This window comes from Netta rufina (assembly GCF_964035555.1).
Source record: "Netta rufina genome assembly, chromosome: 23".
NCBI lineage: Eukaryota > Metazoa > Chordata > Aves > Anseriformes > Anatidae > Netta > Netta rufina.
This window is the reverse complement of record NC_140147.1, coordinates 7,040,757-7,062,784: the sequence shown is the minus strand read 5'-3', so window position 1 is coordinate 7,062,784 and position 22,028 is coordinate 7,040,757. Positions and strand designations below refer to the sequence as shown.

The following is a 22,028-nucleotide window of genomic DNA, read 5'->3' as shown; positions in this document are numbered from 1 at the left end:
GCCATTCCCATGCATCCTGTGATCAGATCCCAGGGAGAAGAGACCGGCATCTCCCTCTGTGCTCCCCCTTCCCAGGGAGTTGCAGAGAGCAAGGAGGTCACCTCTTGGCCTCTTTTTCTCCAGACTACACAACCCACGTGTCCTCAGCCTCTCCTCATAGGGCATGCCTTCCAGCTCTTGCACCCTCCTCTGGATGCATTTGAATATCTTAACATCCATAAATGTATCTGTACATTTTAGTCTGAATGCATTTAACTGTTGTTTGCGCTGGAGCTTGTGCAGTTATTTCCAAGACGATGCGTTTGAGCTTGGTAGTACCATGACTAGTTGGGCTTTATAGCTGTGTTGGACCCAGATCAGCTCTGCTGGACATTCCTGGTTTTGGGAATGCTCTGCAGAGTTGCTGAAGCTTTGTGTGCGAGGTCAGCATGTGTGGAGCACAGCATGCCTTATTGGTTTGGTCTCTGCAGTGCATCGTGTGGCTAAATTGTTTCCAGACTAGAGCTAGTCCTTAATGCAGCATAACTGTAGTAAATCAGATAAATCATCAAACAGATTATGTTGTGGTGGACCTCTCGTTCCATATGGAGCTGCCTCTACTTCCGCACCTGTTATGCACTTAATCCATGGTCTGGTAATTTCTGATTAGCAATTAAGTCAACTGTATTAGCTGGTAGGAGAAGAATTTTACAATTGTCACCTGCCTCTGTCGTTTGTTTTTCCTCTCTTCTGCTTCTTCCTGATTATCTTAAATTCAAGATACCAAATAAGATAGGCTTTTGTTTAGAATAAGGACAATTCACATACTTCAAGTCACTGTTTTTGTAATTAGCTAGTTTTAAAAATGCATAAAGACTGTAGTTTTCTTAATCTACAAAACTAATGACTTAAAATGTAGCTCAAAATGTATAATGTACTCAAAATGTAGCTATCAATTTAGCTTTTTTAAAAAAATCACCCCATGATATATTACTTCTTAGTTGTGCAGTTCCACAATCCAGTTTTTACCACACAACCAACATTACACAGCTACATTCCCACTTCTAACCATTTACAAAGTAGCTGTGGTTAAGGTCTAGCAGTTCACAAACCATTAGAACTACTGCACAGTGTCCTTTTGTGGCTTTTACCTCTATCTTAGCTCTTCCATTCAACAGCAGCAGCAGTTATGGCTTGGTTGCTGTGTGTTGTTTGTGTGACAGATGGGATTGCAGAACTGTCACTTCCCCATCACAGATGTGTGTGACTTGTGGTAATTCCTGAGTAATTGCTGACTTCTGAAGGATTTATAGCTTCTTAAAACTTTGCCCTATAAAGATTGAGATGTTGAATGAGTTTATGTCATATAGTTTATTAAAAGGGTTTCCACGTTTTGTGTTAGCAGGTTGGAGTACCTGTACAGCAAGTGAAGCATGCTGTGTCCTGGCTTTTGTGCATTGAAGGTTATATATGGTTGCACGTAAAACTGGATAAAACATACAAAAACATTTTTTGTAATTGAATGAAAAACCTGACAAGTAGTGCATTCTCATTCATAAGTCACATAATGCATAAAGCTTGAAGATTTACAGCAGATCTTATCTGAGGGTGGACATGAATAACTCAGTGCCTGTATTCTTACTTATCAGAAATAGGAATATTTTTTATTTCCTCTCTGCAAGTGAAAAAGGAGCTGTCAGGATGGAGATGTACAGATAACTTCTGAGTGCTTAAATGGAATCACATGAGAATTTAAAAACAGGAGGTTTCTGTATGATCTCCTACCCAGCAATGTCTACAAGCACAATCCAACTCCAGGCAATGTTGTCTCTTGCAGCGTCTTGTGTTTTCTTTGGTCACCCAAACCATGACCAGTGGAATGTGCTGGTTAGTTGTAAGTTGAGGGAGGCATTTTTCAGTTTTTCCTTCCTTTGTCTTATCCTTATTTTATTCTCTCTCTCTCTCTTTTTTTTTTTTTTTTGTCATCCTAATTTCTCTGGAAGTTTTTCCTTTAATTTGTTAAAGGGAAGCAAAACAAGCAGCTCTTCAGCAGTATTCTCTCTGGTGGCCCTTCTCTAGCAGTGATTAAGTCAGCTCATGTGGGTGCTGTGACTGAAGGTACTCCAGCACCTGAGGCAGGAACTTCAAATCTTTTCTTCCTTCCTGCAGCCACATCTAGAGCTTCAGCTAAGGTGTTGCTGCAAGGGGTCAGCTTCCCTCCTATTCTAATGCATTACACAAACCTGGTGTTTAGAATAGTGTGGAGGTGAGGAAACACAGCACGTCACTGTAGGCTCTTCAGTGTATGGTGTCCTTTTGATCTACACAACACCAGTTACTGCTGTGTTGTCTTTCCCAGGATGTCACCGGACAGTTCTTAACTGGGTTATATAACTAAAAAAACAGATTTGTATTTAGAAAAACAGCCTACTATTGTGATGAATCTGATTGGGATTTTTCTTCATCTCTTAGATAAACTACTGGGATTAAGAATATGGCTTGTCTAATGTCAGGGGCAATTGAATGGTTCTTCAGTTCTGCAGAAGATGGGTTTCTCCTTTTGAGAGATCTCCATGTCTAGCTATCTATTCTCATCCCAAGAGCTTCCTTTGAGACTTGAAATTTGTGTTGCTTCGATTTAAATACTGATAGATCTGTTTCTATGAAAGTCATCAACTGGAACGTAACATAAAGTGTATGGCAGCTTTAAACCTTGGGTGATGGTTTATTTTTCTATAAATATCGTACTATGATGTGTAATTCCATTTTGAAAATTTTACAAAATAGTCTCATACTAACATCTTTTCCATGATGTTTGTTTTGCGCTATTATATTTGACAGAGCTTAACAAATTCTTCCTTAGTTATGATTGATTTAAGATGAGCATGGAAGACGAATGCATATTCAGTATTTAGTACCTGTATCATTTGAAAAAACAGATGACTAATCACTGTTCAGCGAAGAGAGGTGACAGCTCTTTTCAAAAGTCTTTTTAAAAGAGGGAAGGCTTAGATCAGACAAAGTAGAAATTCTTTACTGTGAGAGTGGTGAGGCTGCCCAGAGGAGCTGTGGGTGCCCCATCCCTGGCAGTGCCCAAGGCCAGGCTGGATGGGGCTGGGGACACCTGGGCTGGTGGGAGGGGTCCTTGCCATGGTGAGGGGTTGGAGTTAGATGGTCTTTAAGGTCCCTTCTAACCCAAAGCATTCTGTGATGATTCTATGAAAACCACGTGGAAGTATTCTGAAGTAGGCTTTATCATGGGTTTGCTGAAAAAAAAATCTCCACTCTTCTTTCCTGATAAAGGCATAGCTGTTCTCTTTTACCTATGGAGGGAAGTAACATCAAAGGAAAACAACTCTGTGGATTCCAGGTTTTGAAATTTTATATAGAAGTCTGGTCCCATTTGCACTGTGTTTGCCTTTCTAAAAGATAAAGGGACTCAGAGATAATACAAACTACTTCTTTGTTACTTTGTCTGGTATTCTGGAGAACTGTATGGGCACAAAGGTTTTATTCTTCTTTTTCTACTGTATCATTTTTTTTTCAATCCAGTAGTTATCTGTCATGCCAGGCCTGCTGCTAGGTTGACATTCTGTGTATGAGGAAAAAATTAATTCTTCTGGCTTAAAAAAAAACACATTATAAAGCACTTATTCTTGCCTGACCTGAAGGAAGCCAAAATGTCACCATAAGTCAATGATATCACTACTCTCAGCATTTTAAAATTAGATGGCAAATATTGCTTGACAGTTATTTGAATTATTAAACTGTATTGTAGCATTCGAGGACCTAAACAATTTACCTTTATGCTGAAGTAAAAAACAGCAACAAGTTGTTGTCTGAGCTTCTCTAGTCTCTGAACGATGTGAACTTTTTTGTGGATGCTGTTGTAAGGAACATATGATTGTCTTTACGGAAGACATTAATTTTTAAAGGCTGACACTGTCGTAATCCAGGACAGTGACAGTGATCAGGAATTGTTATATGAGATCAAAGAAGTTGCAAATGTGTTTGTCATGCAGCTTTTTTTTGCAATGGTGAGAGTAAAAAGCAGACTGTTTGAAGGCAGCATTTTTGGCAGACTGATGGCTTAGGCTCAACTCAAAGAAGACAGCACTTAGGGAGTATCTTGATGAGAACAGCTTTTGGAGCTAAAAGGCAGTAGAAAATACTGTGGACTTTATTTCTCAAAGGTTACCAGTTTCATGTGGTGAGCAAGAAGATAATTCCTTGTTGAGATGCAGTAAGAAAAGCCCTGAAATAAAATATTCACCGTTCTCATTTTCCTTCTGATGCCTTTTGAATAAATCATCTTCTATGTTTGGTCAAAATTCACTATGCTGTCAGCTGTGCAAGTTTCTGAGATCTCATTGCAGAAGTTTGTGCAAGATGTCTCTGAAGAACTGCACCTCATTTGTGATTTGTGCCAGAAAGAGCACAAGTGTCCTGTTGCTCAGAGGATGGGAAGAGCTGGCAGTGAGCTTTCCTCTAGCCTTGCAGGCATGAAGGTGTGTGTCACTGTTGGTTCTGCCGAAACCTGGGGCATATTAGTCACTGGTGGGAGTGGGCACTCAGTCACAAGTGTTACAGCCAGCCAGGCGCCCTGAGCAGCAAAAATGGGTTGTGCCTGCATTCATTGCCCAGTCCAATTGCTAAGCAAAACTAATTGCAGCTTAACACAGTGTAAAGTTAAATGGTTTTTGACTACCTCTGTGGTAGTTTGTATAACGTGATTCACTTTGCAACTGGTTTCAGCTAAAAATAAAATGCATGATATCATTTGCTGCAACTCAACTAATTATAAATATCTTGGTAAAACAATGATGTAGTGCTTAATCCACCCAAATTCATTTTGCGTTCCAGATTTTAGTCTACAATAATCAGAAACATCAGAACACACAGCACTATCTTTGCTAGGATTTATTTGTTGTCTGGTTAGGGATTAATTCTCAGTGATAAGGTCTGAAGGAAAATATATCCATAGCAATGAAGATATCTTCATGATCTTGTTTGTTTCTCCCTGGAATCAAGCAACACTTGTACATACCAGAAGGTTAGAGGGCCTGTTTTATGTGGTGCCTGGAGCAGTGTTCAATAATTCATACCCTCTTTTTCTTACTCTCCTGTTTTTTTTTTAAAGTATTGGCCAGAATGCACTTCTTTGCTACTTTTAGAAGAAGACTTGGAAGAATGATGCAGGGAGAAAAAGCTGTTTTTCTCAATAGTAAAGAAAAAGTTTGAAGGTAGGACAGATCTAAAGATTGAAAGTTCATGTCACCAAAATTTAGTTGTCTAGAAATATACTCTTTGTTTTCTGGAGAAGAGAGTTGATGGGAACAAGACATCACTTTTAGAAGTTACTATATTTGAGTACTCTTGAATTGAAAATAGCTTTTATAGGCTAAATATAGGCTAATTGAAAATAGCTTTTATAGGCTAAATATAGGCTAAAAACGTTATGCAATGACTGTACTATCAGATAATTCAAATAAGTGATGGCATGAAAGAACAAAATGGAAATGAGAACATATGGAAAGACATCAGGGAAGACAAAGGAAATATGAATGTGTTTTTAAGTGTGAAATTTTTGTTTTCCTGGCTACAAGATCTTCTGAGGCCTGTGTAGAAACTTTGTACTATTTTTGGGGATTTGTATATAGATTTTTTTTTTAATTGATTGTTGTAGTCTGGAGAATAGGTGTGTAGACAATAAAAGTAAACAATACAAAACAGTAACTATTAAAAACGTACAATAAATAAATAATAGCCCATTCTCTCTGTTTTTATAAAAGATAATACATGTCATCCTCAGGATCAGGTCATAGATTCTTAGATTGCATTTGATTTGGTCACTGACAGCATTTACTAATTATGATTGATACTGAAGAGCATCTGAACTAACAGGAAAGAAGGAGATAATGGGGAGAAAGGAGACCTTTAATACAGGATTGGGAAGAAAATCATCATATATCTCTTTGCCTGGATTTTACCTAACAGAGGAGATGTTGCTTCTATTTGTGGAGTTCATTCTTCTTTGAAACTTGGCTGACCTACTAAGAGCAGAGAAGGAAAAGGATTTTGCAAGTGAGATGTGGTGAGAAGATAGAAGTTAATCTTTTACCATCTAAGCCTACGTTTGTTTGATACCTGTTGATGATAATATAAAGCCAGTTATAAGGTTTTAGGTTGTTGAATCATAAATGAAATATGTTCTTTCTTGTTCTAGGTGACTCTTCACACAACAGCGTTAACCAGTTGTAGATCCTGTAATCACACCAATTATTTTAAGTGTGGTTACAGATGTTGATTTGATACTGAGAACTACCATGACCGGCATCAAATCCTAGCTGTACTGTAGCAGGTATCTGTAAGATACAGTGGAAGGAGATCATGTTTGGGATGCAACAATGTCAGCTTTACAGGAATGGTAGAGTAGGGTAATATTTGGTGGGAGAAAAACACTGTACATGAAAGACTGTATAAAGGGTAACAGCATTAAAAATACAGGAAAAGAGAAGTACGTGTTTGTATGGGTGAAGATCCCAGACCTTAAATATACTACTAGGATTATTCTGGCAACTGTTGAATCAGGACAGTGATAGTGATCAGGAACCGTTATATGAGATCAAAGAAGTGGCAAATTTACAGGAGTAGTAGTAGGAGATTTCAGCTACCTAGACAGAGACTAATTGCATGGCACATCAGTAAGAAATACAGAGTGAACATTTTTCTGACTATGAATGACTGCTTCCTACAGAAACCAATGTTAAACCTACAAGAGAAGCTGTCTTCTGAGTGTGGTGGTGCATAGAATCTACTTTGAGCTATAAATGGGACAGTTGTAATAGCAACTACAGTACAATTAGCTGTCACTGGGTGAAAAGGGACAGCAGACCAAATAAATTCAGCACATGGATGTTCAACTACAAAAAATTAAAATACATAAAAATGAATTAAGTTGTTTACAGTTTCCTCCGAAACTTAAAAAGGCCTGCACAAAATGTAGCCTACATGCAGCTTGAAAGCTGTTAAAAAAATTAAGGTTTGTACCCCCAGAATCTCTATGTGGTTCTGTGGGAAAGCTGCCAAATAAAATTAAATAAAAAAAAAAATAATAAAAAAAGCCATCATGTGGAAAAGATAAATGTTTAACAAATGGAAAGAATGCCCAGGTGAGACCAAGAAAATCTGCAACGTGGCAGGTGAAATGTAGACGGAATTAAAAGGGGTAAAAAGGAAATTGAAGAGCACCTTGCAAAAGGAAGCTCAAACCAGTGGTAAAACATTCTCTAAATTCATCAAAAGAAGGAAGTCAGGTAGTGATTGTGTGGGACTGCTTGGTGATCAGGGGTCAAAGAGTGGGTACCTGAGGGGTGTGATAAAACCATCACAGATAAGGTCAGTGAATTCCTTGTATGTTACTGCTAAAGATGTTTTGCTTTAGATACCCTGGGAACTCGCTACAGATGACTGACATCCAGCAGCAGTGAGACGATAGAGAGTTATGAAAGAAAATACGTGTTTACTGGAAAATGCTGGAAAAGTGTCAGCATGGATTATGTAGAGGAAAATTCCACCTTCTTAAACCATGGGAGTTGGGCAAGTATGTGGATAGATGAAAGCAATAGGTATAATTGATTTTCAAAAAACCTCTGGCAAAGTTGTGTTAAAGAAGCTAAGTTTTCCCAAGTTTAGAGGAAAGGTTCACTACCAATGGAAAGCTGGTGAAAGGACAGAATTACAGAATGCTTTGGATTACAAGGGATTTCAGGAGGTTGCCTGCTTCAGTCTTCTTCTCACAGGAGATGGTTGTTCAGGGTCTTGTCCGCTAGGGTTTTGAAAATGTGCAAGGCTGGATGTCACCATCCATGTGGGTCATTTCTCCAGTGCAACTCACTCTCACAGTGAAGATTTTTTTCCTTAGGTCAAGCTGGAATTTTCCTTGTTACAATTTGTGACCATTACCTCTTTCTCAAGGCACTTGAGATGAGTCTGGTTGCGTCTTTTCTCTGATGTTCTTTTAGCAGTGGAAGACAGCAAGTAGATTTCTGTTACTTCCTTCAGCTTCTGTTCTTCAGGCTAAACAAGACCAGTTTCCTCAGCATCTTCCTGGGTGTCACGTGTGCCTGCCACCTGTTCATCTAAATGGCCCTTTGGCTCGACGCTATGGCTCCTTCTCATGCTAGGAAGCCAAAAACTGAACACAGTACTCTTGATGCCATCTCGCAGATAGAGCAGAGTGGTCACTTCCCTCTGCCGCTGGCTGTGCTGGCTTTAACATAGTCCAGCTTGTGCCTAGCCTTTGTTGCTGCAAGGGCTCACAGCTGACTTGGGTTCAGCTTCTTGTCCACTAGGATCTCCAGTTTCCTTCCTGCAGATCTGTGACTTTCCAGCTGGGTCCCAACCCTATTGCATGTGGTTGTTTCATCCCTGGTACAGCACATGGTACTTGTCTGTGTTGAACTTCATGAGGTTCCTGCCAGCCCACTCCTCCAGCATGTCATGGTACTTGCAGTTTTGCCTTTCAGGCATTTGAACTTCAGCTCCCCAGTTTGCTCTTATCCATAGACTGGATGAAGGGGCATTCTGTCCCATCATTCTGGTCATGATGATGTTAATATTGCTTCCAGTAACTGCTCTTGTAGGTTGCTTTTTCTTACCAGCCAGTAGTTAGATTGTAGATCTGTAATTAGAATCATAAAATCATAGAATCGTTAAGGTTGGAAAAGACGTCCAAGATCATCTGGTTCAACCATCACCCTACTACCAATGTCACCCGCTAAACCATGTCTCTAAGCATTATGTCCAACCTTTCCTTGAACACCTCCAGCGGTGGTGACTCTACCACTTCCCTGGGCAACCTGTTTGAATGCCTGATCGCTCTTTCTTATGTCTTCTAATTTCACAGAATCACAGAATGTTAGGGATTGGAAGGGACCTTGAAAGATCATCTAGTCCAGTCCCCCTGCCGGAGCAGGAACACCTAAACCACATCAAACAGGAATGAGTCCAGGTGGGTCTTGAACATCTCCAGAGAAGGAGACTCCACAAACCCCCTGGGTAGCCTGTTCTGGTGTTCTGTCACCCTTACAATGAAAAAGTTTTATCTCATATTTAAGCAGAACCTCCTCTATGTTCCAGCTTGTGCCCATTGCCCCTTGTCCTACCATTAGATGTCACTGAGAAGAACCTGGCTCTGTCCTCCTAACACTCCCCCTTTACTTTTTTTTAAATATTATAAAGGTCACCCCTCAGTCTCCTCTTCTCCAAGCTAAAGAGACCCAGCTCCCTTGGCCTTTCCTTGTAAGGGGGGTGCTCCACTCCCTTAATCATCCTTGTGGCTCTGCGCTGGACTCTCTCAAGCAGTTCCCTGTCCTTCTTGAACTGAGAGGCCCAGAACTGGACGCAGTATTCCAGATGTGGTCTTACTAGGGCAGAGTAGAGGGGGAGGAGAACCTCTCTTGACCTACTACCCACACCCCTTCTGATACACCCCAGATGCCATTGGCCTTCTTGGCCACAAGGGCACAGTTCTGGCTCATGGTCCTGGCTATCCACCAGGACCCCCAGGTCCCTTTACCCTTCACTGCTTTCCAGCAGGACAGTCCTCAACTGATTCTGGTGTCTGGGGTTGTTTTTGCCCGGATGCAAGACTCTACACTTGCCCTCATTATATTTCATTAGGTTTCTCCCCGCCCAATTCTGCAACCTGTCAAGGTCCCACTGGATGGTAGCATGGCCTTCCAGCCTGTCAGCCACTCCTCCCAGTTCAGTGTCATCAGAAAACTTGCTGATGGCGCACTCCATTCCCTCATCTAAGTCATCGATTAATATATTGAACAACACTGGTCCCACTACTGATCCTTGAGGAACTCCACTAGATACAGGCCTCCAACTCGTCTCTGTCCTACTGACCACAACTCTCTGGCTTCTTCCCCCCAGCTAGTTCACAGTCCACCTCGCTACCCCATCATCCTCAGTTTAGCTGCGAGGATGCTGTGGGATATGATGTCAAAGGCTTTACTGAAGTCAAGATAGACCATGTCCACTGCCTTACCATAATCTATACACCTGGTTACAACCTCGTAAAAGGCTATCAGATTGGTCAAACATGACTTCCCCTTGGTGAAGCCATGTTGACTGCCCCTAATGACCCTCTTATCCTTGATATGTCTAGAGACAACACTAAGGATAAGTTGCACCATCACCTTTCCAGGGATGGAGGTGAGGCTGACCAGTCTGTAGCTAACTGACTATTTCCAACCTAAGCCTTCCCTGGCAAAACTTGAGACCATTCCCTCTAGTCCTTTCATTGGTTACTTGTGAGAAGCGGCTGACCCCCAGCTCCCCACACCTTCCCTTCAGGTAGAGAGCAACAAGGTCTCCCCTGAGCCTCCCCTTCTCCAGACCAAACAAACCCAGTTCCCACAGCTGCTCCTCACACGACCTGTGTCCCAGGCCCTTCAGCAGCCTTGTTGCCCTTCTCTGGACATGCTCCTTCTTTGTCCCCCCCAAAAAAATATACACTATCCCCATACACAGTAGCACTGAGCAACAGAAAGGATAGATTTTGTGCCCAAGAAGTTGCTTCATGAAAACAAAGCACCAAACTTTAAAAATGTTTGAGGTTACTCCAGTGTCACTTTACCATGCTAAGCAGCTCTAAAAACTTTTTCCTTCCTTCCATGGCTCTACACCTGGCACTTCACCTAGATTGAATCTGGCAGTCCAGACAGTTTTTCATCTGCTGGGTAGTCTGTCCGTTGTTTATACCTGCACAGTTTGGCTGCAAGGATGCTGAGGGACTTTGCATTACTGAAATGAAGTCAGCAGTTCTCTTCTTCCATGGAGCCCATCATTTCAGCAGAAAAGGCAGTCTGGTTGGTCAGGAACCATTGGCCTTAGATGGATCTACGATGGCTCTTCCCAGCTGCTTTCTTGCCATTCACATGCATGGGAATGGTCTCCATGTAAATTTGCTCTGCAGTCCTCTGGGCCACTAAAGAAACTCAGGCTGGTTTGTATTTCCCTTATTGCCTGTTTTGAAGGTGACATTTGCCATTTTTCAGTTATCAGTGACTTCCGAGGATTGATACGACCTTTCAAAAATTGATAGAGAGCACCTTTACAGTGACACTGGCCACCTCCCTTTTCAGTCTGTATGTTCTTATGGACATGTATGTGGACATACATGTACTTTTTTTTAAGGCAGTCTTTAACCTATCTTTCTCTGGCAGTGATAGTGTCAGGGAGCAGCAGGGACATGCAACCCCTAAAGAAGGGGAGCTAAGTATGGTAGCAGTATTTGCAGCAGCAGTGTCCTCGCCAGCAAGGGTACAGTCTGTCAGTACCCAAAGGGGTGAGCAAGGCAAGCTGGCTGGTGGTTAGGCTAAGGCAAGAGGCTGCCACATGGGTCCATGGGCAGATTTGAGGTCAAGCTGGGAAATCATGTGAGGGTCAGAACGGCATTTGGAAATGGTTAGCTACCGTCCTGTGCCAGGCAGCTCCATACTGATGAGTTGGGTCTGAGGCTACCCAGAGGCTGGTCCATGGGTCGTGGTTTGGATTGAAGGGTACCCATCTGGGCATGGCATACCATTTAGCTGCAGTATTGTTCAGGAAGGTGCCAAAACTGCGAGTCTCAGCTCAAACGCAGCTTGCAAGGCAGGGAGCAGTGAAGTGACCTTCGCTGAAGTCTCCAACGGAGCTTTCTGGAAGAGCCATCCCCAAGGCCACCAGCTGTACCATCTGTATGTGTGGTGCTGTCCTCTTCTGCGCCCTGACACTGGGCACCAGGATTTGGAAGACCTGAGAGCTGGCCTTGACAGTAAAGCCTGAAGTAAGGAAAACATTGGGTTATCTCAGCTCTACCTGTGTTCTTCATCAGTTGATCACTTGCCCTACTCAGCAGCTCACCAACAGTTGTCTTGGTCTTTTGCTGCCGGTGTGCCCACAGAAGCCCTATAAGTCCCTCTTGTTGCCCTTCAGATATGGTTTAGATTCCTTTTCCCTGGATGAATTTAGAGTAATTAGGAAAAGCAGCAAATTACTTTAAATTCATCTAGGAAAAAGCAATCTAAACCGTACCTACATAAAGTTGAACTCAGAAAAGGCTTGGAGAGGAGGACCTGAGGATGGTGATGGTTCATTGAAATAATTACACAGTGTACAATAGCAGCCAAAAAAAAAAAAACAACAAACAACTTCAGCAATGTTAGCTGTTGTTAGGAAGAGCATTGCAAACAGAGAGACATAATTACACAGCTTTGTAAAACTGTAGAGGCACCCACATCTTGTATGCTGTAGATAGTTCAGATCTCTGTGTCTTGGAAGCAGAGGAGGGCAGGGATGACAGGGAATGCAGTGGCTGCCATATGGAGAGAGGCTGAAGACTGGGACTCTGGCTTGGAGAGTGGATGTAATCAATGTGTACAAAATCCTGAAGGCGGTGGATGTGCACCCAGTCCTGCCATACTAGGACTGGAGGCACTCAGAAACCAGTTTTGGAGATGGGCATAAAATGGAGAGGTTCTTTACATGGCAGGCGTGACCTGCCCCTGGACGTTTTAGTGGCTACTGACAGCAGCAGGTTCAGAGAGGGGCTGAGCAAATCCCCTGGGAATCGGGTCTGTGTGGGCGCTGGGGGGTGAGGCTAGAGGATGAGGTGGGATGTTGTTCAGCCTGGAGAAGAGGAGGCTCAGGGGCGACCTTATTGCTCTCTACAGGTACCTTAAAGGAGGCTGTAGCGAGGTGGGGGTTGGTCTGTTCTCCCGTGTGCCTGGTGACAGGACGAGGGGGAATGGGCTTAAGTTGCGCCAGGGGAGGTTTAGGCTGGATATTAGGAAGAACTTCTTTACTGAAAGGGTTGTTAGACATTGGAACTGGCTGCCCAGGGAAGTGATGGAGACACCATCCCTGGAGGTCTTTAAATAAAAGACGTTTAGATGTAGAGCTTAGGGATGTGGTTTAGTGGAGAACTGGTTAGTGTTAGGTCAGAGGTTGGACTGGCTGATCTTGGAGGTCTCTTCCAACCTAGATGATTCTGTGTGATTCTGTGTCCCCCTGCAGTCCTACTGTGGTGTCTGCTGGAGGGGGGCATGAGGGGTCTGCAGGGCGACCAGGCTTGCACACGCTGTCCCTGTGGGTGGCATCTGCTGTTGGAGACTGCGCTGCTCGGGGCGAGGCAGGCCGTTGGTCTGGCCAGGAGGGTGTTTCGGTGCTCCTACCTGCCTCTGCCAGCAGGGCTGGTGCCCTGTGGAGCAAATGTTGTAAGAAGTATGCTTAATTAGAGGCAGTGGCTGTTACTGAGCAGCTGAGTATTGAACACAATCATTTAAACTGTTTTTTTCCTAGTAAAAAATCTCAAATATCCAGTACTTTATTCTTTCTTTAATTTTTTTGAGCAGGTTACTCTAGCAACTGTTGTTGCTAAGACACAAATAGCTACAGATGTCCGCAGAACTGATTGCACAGTGATAAATACCATGGCTGCCTCTAATGCAAAATAACAGGAGGAATAAGTAAATTTACTATAGTTACAACCTTTTTAACAAAATAATGGTGAAAGTTGAGTGTTGAAACAGTTTCTGTCTAGCAGAAACTTAGCTTAATTTCTTGGTACTGTGTGGTAGTAGCTATATGAATTGTTTATGTGTATACACAAAATCTCTTAATGAAAATAAAGTTTAGAGCTGCATAATGTAAATAATACCTTTTTGTGGTTAATATGATGCAGGCTTTTTGTCTGACTGATAAAGGATTAAAAAGTTCAGTATTTTGTTGCTTCAGTAACTTTACAAATCTCTTAATGTGTTGAAAGTGGCATCTAGAAATGGAAGTTAATATGCTCCATTGTCTGAAAGTTTGTTTTAAAAAGCTCTTAAGACAAGCATCATTTTTCTTTTTTTCCAGAGCTGCACCTCCAGAAATTTGCAACCCAATTATTCTTTATCTAAAACAAAAATGTTTTAGATAACCTCATTGTTATCTAAAAAAAAAGTTTTAGATTTCCTCGTGAAAAGAGGAGTTAACTGACTTTTTTACTTTTCTCATGTGTATATAAATTATTGTACTTTGTTTTGTAACTAAAAGGTTAATGGCACTTCTGTGTTCTTGTTCCATGTGGGCTATGCAAATGTAAGCTCTAAGGAGAAGAAATCATCAACTTGTTTCTGGGCTCAGTGGGAGTTGTTTTTCTCAAAGATGAAGTTGTTATTTCCAAATTTTCCTTTTGTGCAGTTCATTTCCCCATTAAAAATTTCCCTGTTATGTTTCAAAATCGAATTTAACAGAATTATGTAAGAACTGGGCAGCCAAGCTGCATGCGTGTCATTGTTCAAGCTAACTGAACTGCAGACATGCTTTGTGTCAATCACACTTCAGGGGGTTAAAAAAATAACATGAAAATTCCTATTAATGAAATCCATTTTCAACCTAATCAATGCCTATTTATGTTGCCATATTTAGTTTCAGTATTTTTCTCAATTTTTATATCCTACACTTTTTCCTTCCCTTTTTAGTTTATGAAATTTTAATCAAACCATGAACCTTATGTCCTACGGAGCTGTGTTTATGTGCTTGTCATGGCCACTCGTACCTTCAAAAATAAGGCGTATAATCTGCCTTCCCTGTAACTCTTACAGTGTTTTATTCTGAGTCTTCCCTGGTTAATAAAGATGTGAAGAGAACATGGATAGGGAGCAGTAAACAATCCAGCAGATCTCACGGCAAAGGTTTATTTTCTGGTATTCTTCACAATATTTTGGAAATATCTCTGTGTGTAGGTGTGTGCATGGAGAATGAGGAATAGCTGAGTATAAATCTTTGCTGTGAGATCCACTGAATTGTTAAAGATAGGAAATCAACAGACTGGTGTGTAGCACAACTTTCATTCATTAAGTTTATTCCTTTTTTTTTTTTTTTTTTTTTTTCATGGCTACTCTCTGCTGTTACAAAAGGAACACGTCAGAGAACTGTGTGATGAAGGTGCAAATAACAGACCAAAGCTTGTGTTACTGTATGGTGCCCTTAAGATGGATTTTAGGGAGAGTTTTTAAGGATTGTGCTGGAGAGCAAGACTATTATTGCCTGAGGAGTTGACTGTTGATAATATTACTAAGTAGGATTTGGGGCTTTCACATTTTGAAGTTAGAAGTTTGAATTCTTTATTCCTCTTCTTCCATTTGTATTTTCAAATGCTGAAATAATGGCCATATTCTCATCTGCTTGGTAGTTGTAGGAAGACTGTCAGATGCTGAATGTCTGGCCTTAATATGATACTTGTAAATTAACAAATGTGAAGATTCACAATAATTTTTGTAGGTCTATGTGTGCAATCAAAGGATTTGGATTTTGTTCTGTAGTGGAAGAGGGCACCTAGATGGGCCTCTTCTTCTGCTCTTTCTTCTCTGTCTTTGCACGTCACTGGAACTGCATTAGTGTAGTGAATGCTGTGACTCGCTTTTCTTCTTACTGTCTTTAAAGCTTTTTGAATTTGTATTCCAACTTACCAGATAGACCATTTGACAGGCCAGTGCATCTGTTTACTCATTCAGTTTGTTTGCATCGTTGTAATGGTACAACATTGTTAAAGCATTATCTTCTTTTTGCCTGAAGGAAGGAAAAGTGAAGCGTAGTACTCAAAATTGTTCAATTCCTCACAGCAGCTTAAAGAGCTTCCCATCGAACAAGAAAGTTCTACCCAAACAACAGCTCGTGCCCTGTGTGGGAGCTGGTGGCTAGCCTATTTTGTCTCAAGATTAAAACTTAGGTGATGAACTTGCAGAATAAAAAGCACTTGGTAGCTGTGCAGTGTATAGTAATGTTAATATGTCTCTTCTCTCTTTTACTTCCTTTTGTACTTAATAAAACTTAAAAATAAAAAAATGTCGGGGGGGAGGTATTCACCACATCCCACTGTGCTAGGTTCTGCTCCTCTGACCAAAGTGGGATGATGCCCAGAGTAGCACAAAGTAAAAGCGTATAGCCAGGAGAAATCCTGCTCTGGTTGGGTGAGAGTTTAAATCACTTTGGCTGAACTCTGTGATCCTGTGTGTGCATAGTGTGGCAGAATGGGACAGATTGCCACGAAATGCTCCACTGGAAAATAGAAGAAGCTTAGACTCCGCTTTTGCTTAATTCTTATATCCATTGCTCTCCGTGATAAGCTGCTGGCCCTTGAGTAAATAAGGAATGGAAGTAACTGCACAGATCACATTATTATGCATAAATATACAAAACATTTCATTTCAACTTTCTATTTAATAGCTTTAATTTCATTAGACCAACTATTTTTTATTTTTTTTCCCTAAGGGAAATAGTGGCTATTTTAAAGTAATATAAAACCATATTCAAGCAGCTTTATTTCTAATCGCTATAATTACAGCTTGTTGGTTTTATCACAGTATCCTTGATTTTAATTATTTGCAGCTTGAGAGAACTGTTCCTCAGCCGAAATTTTATATTGAAAGCCAAATCAGATGAGCTTGAAAAGAACAGAATGAAAAGGACTAGCAGTCTAGCCTGATGCTAGTAGCAGGTAGCTTTTGCAAATTATATCTATAATTTCTAGTTCTAAAAAAAATAATCAAGCTAGACTTTGCATTTGGGGACTTTTAAAACCAAGTTTTAGTGCAAGAAACTGTACATAGCTTGCCAGGGCTCTTAATAGGGAATTAGTAGCATAGTGATACTGTACAGAACAGAAGACAGACAACTAATCTGTGTAATTCTCTTTTCCATATCTATGCTTTAATGACTTGTTTTGAAGTTTATATAGTATGTTTCAATAAATTGAGTGAGCAAGATAAAATGACGTGCAAAACACCTATCCAGGATATTTTACATTGTTGGTGTTCTGGGCAAGTTGGAATTAAACTAGGATCACTATTCAGCAAGTCTCAAATAAATTTAAAAATATTGTTTAAGTCAGATATTACAAAAAAATTTCATCGGATAAATAATGAAAACCATACCCTGTAGGGGAAAAAAAAACATCTTGCCAGTTTTCCAGAGTATAAGTCCTGACTCTTTCATTGTTCTGAATATTTTTCATCTCACTAAGCTACATGATGCTTCGCAGCACACTCGGTTATCTTTTGTAGAGGCTTTTTCATTCATAAGCCTAGTGGCCCGTGGAAGTATTCTGACATCAGAAGCAACTTCTCAGACCTCCCCTCACAAGCAATAAAATAAGAAAGAAAATACAGATGTAAACAGAAAAAGTGACCATACCCAGCTGTTCCCAAAGCTGTTAATCACTGATTTCTTGTTTTCAGATGTTAGCAAGCAGTAGTGGAACCACCTGTGGGAAGTTGTGGTTTTGCATGGGAAGGGGGAGCAGAACTGGTGGCAGCCCCTGTTCCTCTGCAGAGTGATCTGTCACCTATGGTCATGGGTGTCACTGCAACGATTTGGACTTTCTGTGGAATTAAAGATACCGAAGATCTGTTTTGGTATCTCTTCCGTTGTAGTTGCTTATGGTTTAAAAGAATTAGAAACTGTGTGGTGAACTTACCTAAAGCACAGATGCCTCGAGTTTTATGTAAGTTAAAAATATGAGATTTGAGATGCTGAAAAAAAAAAATCATTTGTCTGTCTTCAGATTTTAAAAATCAACTTCGTTCAGGGAGAGCTGTTTGCCGGGTAAGGTAATAGCCCAAGGTAGTTCACACTGAGCAGGTGCAAGGTGCTGGGTTTGTTTTTGGAAACCTAAGCCCTGCGCTGTGCTGTTGGCGCTGACCCCGGCTTGGAGGCAGCCTGTAGTGCCCAGAGCTGCTTGGGGTGGCCAGAGGGCAGCGTGCTGCCCCAAGTGGGGGGATTAGCCCTGCTGGAGGGTGCTGCCAGCGAAGCCAATGTAGCCAGAACAGCTGCTCCCTGAATCCTCTTTCCCGGGGTGTCTGCGCTGAAACTGCTGGCAGCCGCACTCAGGAGCAGCGAGCAAGGCAGCTCCCTGCACAGCCCTGCGCCTGTGGGTGCCAGCAGCAGCAGGGTGAGCTCCTGGTCTGCCTCGCGGCTGTGGCCAGCCTGAGAGGTCGTGAAGATGTTCTGCGGAAGTTGGCAGGTGGGCAGATGATGCAGATGGAAAGGCTGCTGAGCCATAGGTATATCGCAGTGACTTAGTGTCCCTAGTTTTTCCAAAGTGAAACATAAGTGAAACAGTAAATGAAACCATGATGTTACAGTGGCTATTAATGAAAAAGGGCATTTTCCTCTACTGCTTGCATGCTCTAGCACCTTTTCCTCCCTTGTGGATCTTCTAAGCATGGGACTGTGTAAAATTGGAGCTGGTCCCACTTGAAGTATCAAGCAGAAGTGCTGTGTTTGGGTGGCTCTTTCCTGTTTGTTTGTTTTTTTCCCTAGAACAAGATCAGATGCAGACTGCTGCTCAGCCACACAAATGCTTTGCCAGACAAAGGAAGGGATATCAGGCGAGCCAGAGTGGGTTGCTGGAGGTAAGGGAGAAGCAGGAACCCTTCCTTCAGCAGCAGTTCCAGTTTTGTCAGCTTAAATTGTTTGTGGTGTAGGAAGCATTTGCTAGAGAAAGACTCTTATCACTTCCAGCTAGTGCAGGTTTAGTGGCTAATCACATCCTTGTTACCCAGGAATGCATGCTGTTTCTTCTAGTTGTTCAGCCTGCTTCTCTGTAAAAACAGCTATGAACACTAGATCTTTCCAAGAGGCCTTCTGCCCAACCTGCAGTTTCTGAAGGGATGGATTATTCTCTAGAAGGCAACGTGAAGCCACTAGAGGTCAAGTTTTCCCTTCTCATCTAAACAAGAAGTTACTGCTCATCTACCTTGCTTTGTTCTTTTGCTTCCAGGTGCTACAAGGCACCCATGTCTTTTGGAAAGAGTTTTGTTGAATAGTGTATCTAACACATTCCCTGCCTATGGCAGGGGGGTTGGAGTCAGAAGATCTTTAAGGTCCCTTCCAACCCAAGCCTTTCCATGATGCAGTTCTATGTTCCAATGTGAACTCTTGGAATCTTTTTGTCTTATTACTTAGTGACCTCTCAAAACCAAAATGAAAGCACTGCTCACAGCTTTAAAACGAAATGTGAAATGGGAGGCTACTGCTGTATGGTTCAAAGCTTGATTTGAAATCTTTTTTCATACTGAAGAGTTTAGTTTGGGAATTTTTTAAGTAATTACACAATGAAATGGTGTCAAATAACAAAACCAAAGGACAAGGGACAGGACCGGGCTTGTTGATATCAAAATCAAACATCGTTTCAGTTGGCAATTGTATTCCACTCTGCTATTCCTAATCTTTGAACGCCACTGTTTTTCTTCTGTCTTGATTTTCCTGTATTATTCCTATTATAATAAAAAGGAAATAAGATTTTATATTTAAAATAATAACAAAACTGGTAGGGGAAAATGGTAATGGTGACAATGGTAATTTGCACACTTTCTTGTATGTATGTAGACTCATTGGAGAAGAAACTGAGCTATTGAAACGTCTTACTGTAACTTCAGCTGTTTTACAGTTAAGGCAGTAAAGGTAAGAATAAGTAGCCTTTGATTATGGAGGCAACCTTGGAAAATACTCAAATCTTCAATGAAATTCTACCCTGGCGTTTAAGACCTTTACCTTTCCTCTATTAAGGGAAAATAAATCATACGTGTTTTCATGGATAATATGAAGTTATTCCAGCCTCCAAAGCCTCCACATGGTTGGAGTGGAGTGCTTCACAGCAGCCGCCCAGGTCTGAGAGTGGACTAGATGTATAAGCTAAGAGTTCAGGTAGGTCTGGCAGGGGTCAGGAGAGGGAAGTAGCAGTTGTTTTGGGGACACTGGAAAATTGTTTCTGTTAACTTGTGCAGTCTGTTTTCAAGGGCAGGACTTTATACTGTGAAGGTGCTTGAAAGCTCTAGACAGGATGTGAAAAAGGAAAGGAATGAGAAAGCAGAGCTGAGTAAATAGCCTTTTGCATTTCCACCAAGATTTAAAGCGAAGTTTCATGGCTGGGAGGCAGGAGTAGATTGTTAACTCTGCAGAGTAGGTACATGTATTGTTGCTGTGTTTTGTTTCTTCCAAACCACTAAGTGTATTTCAGTATTTTTTCTAATTGCCGTAATCCATTTAGGATTTTGCTCTGTGTGCAATAACAGACATGTTTCCATATGTAAGGGAAAACTCTGCCGAGGTGGGAGCAGAAACGTCTCCTTGCTTTTGGTATGACTGAGATAGAGCTTGTCTGAAGAGGTTAGAGTTTGTGTTTAATAAATTGGCTCTGAGAAGAGGGGGTCAAAGAAGAGCAATGGAATAAATAGGAAAACATCGTTTATGGGTAGTAGTCAGGTAGAGGAGAAAGCCGTAGAGGACACATCTTTATCTTTTGTTCAGCAAGTTGCAAAAGTTAATAAGGTTGTGACAATAACTCACAACATTTCCTTTTCACGGTTTTAAAACCTGAGGTACAACAGCTGTTCGGTATAGTATATAAGAACTCTATGCTAAATACTACTGGGTTACTATCTAAAATAAATGTTATATTTTGGAAGCAAATATTAATCAAACTCCTCTTCTTGAAGGATGCAATTGAAATAATAAACTTCCATTGTGAATTTGGCAATAGACAGTACTGCATGTAAATACATTTAGGTGTACGGTCTTGTCCTGATTTTTTTTTGTGTGTTTGTTATATAAATGTTCTAAATTAAAACAGGTTAGATTGAATCACTCTGTTTACTGACCTAGTAGACCAGACTTGATCATTTAAAGTGTCTTTAAAATCATGGTGTATGTCTGATTGATACATTAGCTTCTGTAGTCACTATGGTACAAGTGAGTGTTGTAGAAATGTGCCACGTGATTAAGAATGTCTGTTTGGATCTTGAAGCTTAAAGCTAAATCCCTTGTTTATGAAATCTTTCCATATATGAATTTTGTCTCTTACATGGGAGATGGCAACATGAGTTTAGAAAGCTTGTGGGTGGAATATATAACAATTAATGTTCTCTGATAGCCTAAATGATAAGACCCCCAAAAGTACATAAAGCTATGAACACCTTTTTTGACAGACTTTGAAGACTGCTGAGGAACACACGATTTGAATCATTTAAGCATTAAAATAATAATACCCATGGAAGAGCCACAAGATTTACCCGAACAACCAGTAAGTACATTTAAAAATACTAAAAACGAACCTGTAAAACTAATAAGCGATCTCATAAATTCAGTATAGTTATTTCAATTAATAATAGACAATAAACCTTATATTTACTGTATTTATCTAGAGGTGAAAAATCATTTTACTGTTAATAAAACTTGTTATACATGTAATTTACTACACACACAACAGTAAAAAAAGGAATAGTTTTGCATGCCTGAATTCTGTAATCTTTCTATGTAAGAATATGTCTACAATTGCTTTGCTCAGAAAATCAGACCATTTAAAGTTTTTTTTTTTCTAGTTTAAAAACTTTGAACTCCAGATATTTGTTGGATTTAAAACTGAATTAAATGTGTATAGAGAAAAAGGAATATCTGTTAATTACATCCTTATACAATCAAAATTGTCTTCATAGAACTTTATTCCTTAGGGCATAAGAGACTGAATGCAGCTTGGTTTTGGTACACGAGAGCATTATCTATAAACAGATTCTTATGTAATTGTCTGCTGAAAATTTTCTTAATAATTTCATTTATATACCTTATGCCAGTCAGTCATTCTGAGACAGAATTTGAGACTATATTGATCACAACTGTTGAATGAGATGATATTTTGAATATAGTGGCATATTCTTACAGGAGGAAGGAAAGAGTATTGTGTTTTTTTAGTGAAATCATTCTTTAAACAAGTTAATTTTACTAATAAAAAAGCCAACTTAATATCCTTTCTGCCTAGTAGCGCAGATTTTATATTGTACAAACTTGTTTTCTTTCTCACATGATTTTGCTTTTCTTAATTATGGCAAGAGGATTAGTATGTTTATTCTAAGAATAATGTTTATTGCAAACTGTTGATAACTGAATCCAGAAAGGAGCCTATATAGAAGTCACCAGACTTTGAGTTTAATGTATTTTACTTCCCCCTTCCTACC

At 40.6% G+C, this 22,028-nt stretch overlaps 1 protein-coding gene across 6 annotated transcripts in view; it reads left to right on the top strand.

The window, feature by feature from the left end:
• EYA3 (EYA transcriptional coactivator and phosphatase 3) overlaps positions 1–22,028 on the top strand; it is a 61,575-nt gene that overhangs the window by 798 nt on the left and 38,749 nt on the right. For 5 of the 6 annotated variants that reach the window (XM_084300751.1, XM_084300748.1, XM_084300750.1 and 2 more), the window contains exon 2: positions 21,006–21,100. In XM_084300751.1, coding sequence (XP_084156877.1) covers positions 21,068–21,100 — 33 coding nt within the window. In that variant the 5' untranslated portion in view covers positions 21,006–21,067. Of the gene's footprint in view, positions 1–18,339; positions 18,432–21,005; positions 21,101–22,028 lie in introns of all 6 variants that reach the window. The other variant, XM_084300747.1, reaches the window with a different exon arrangement.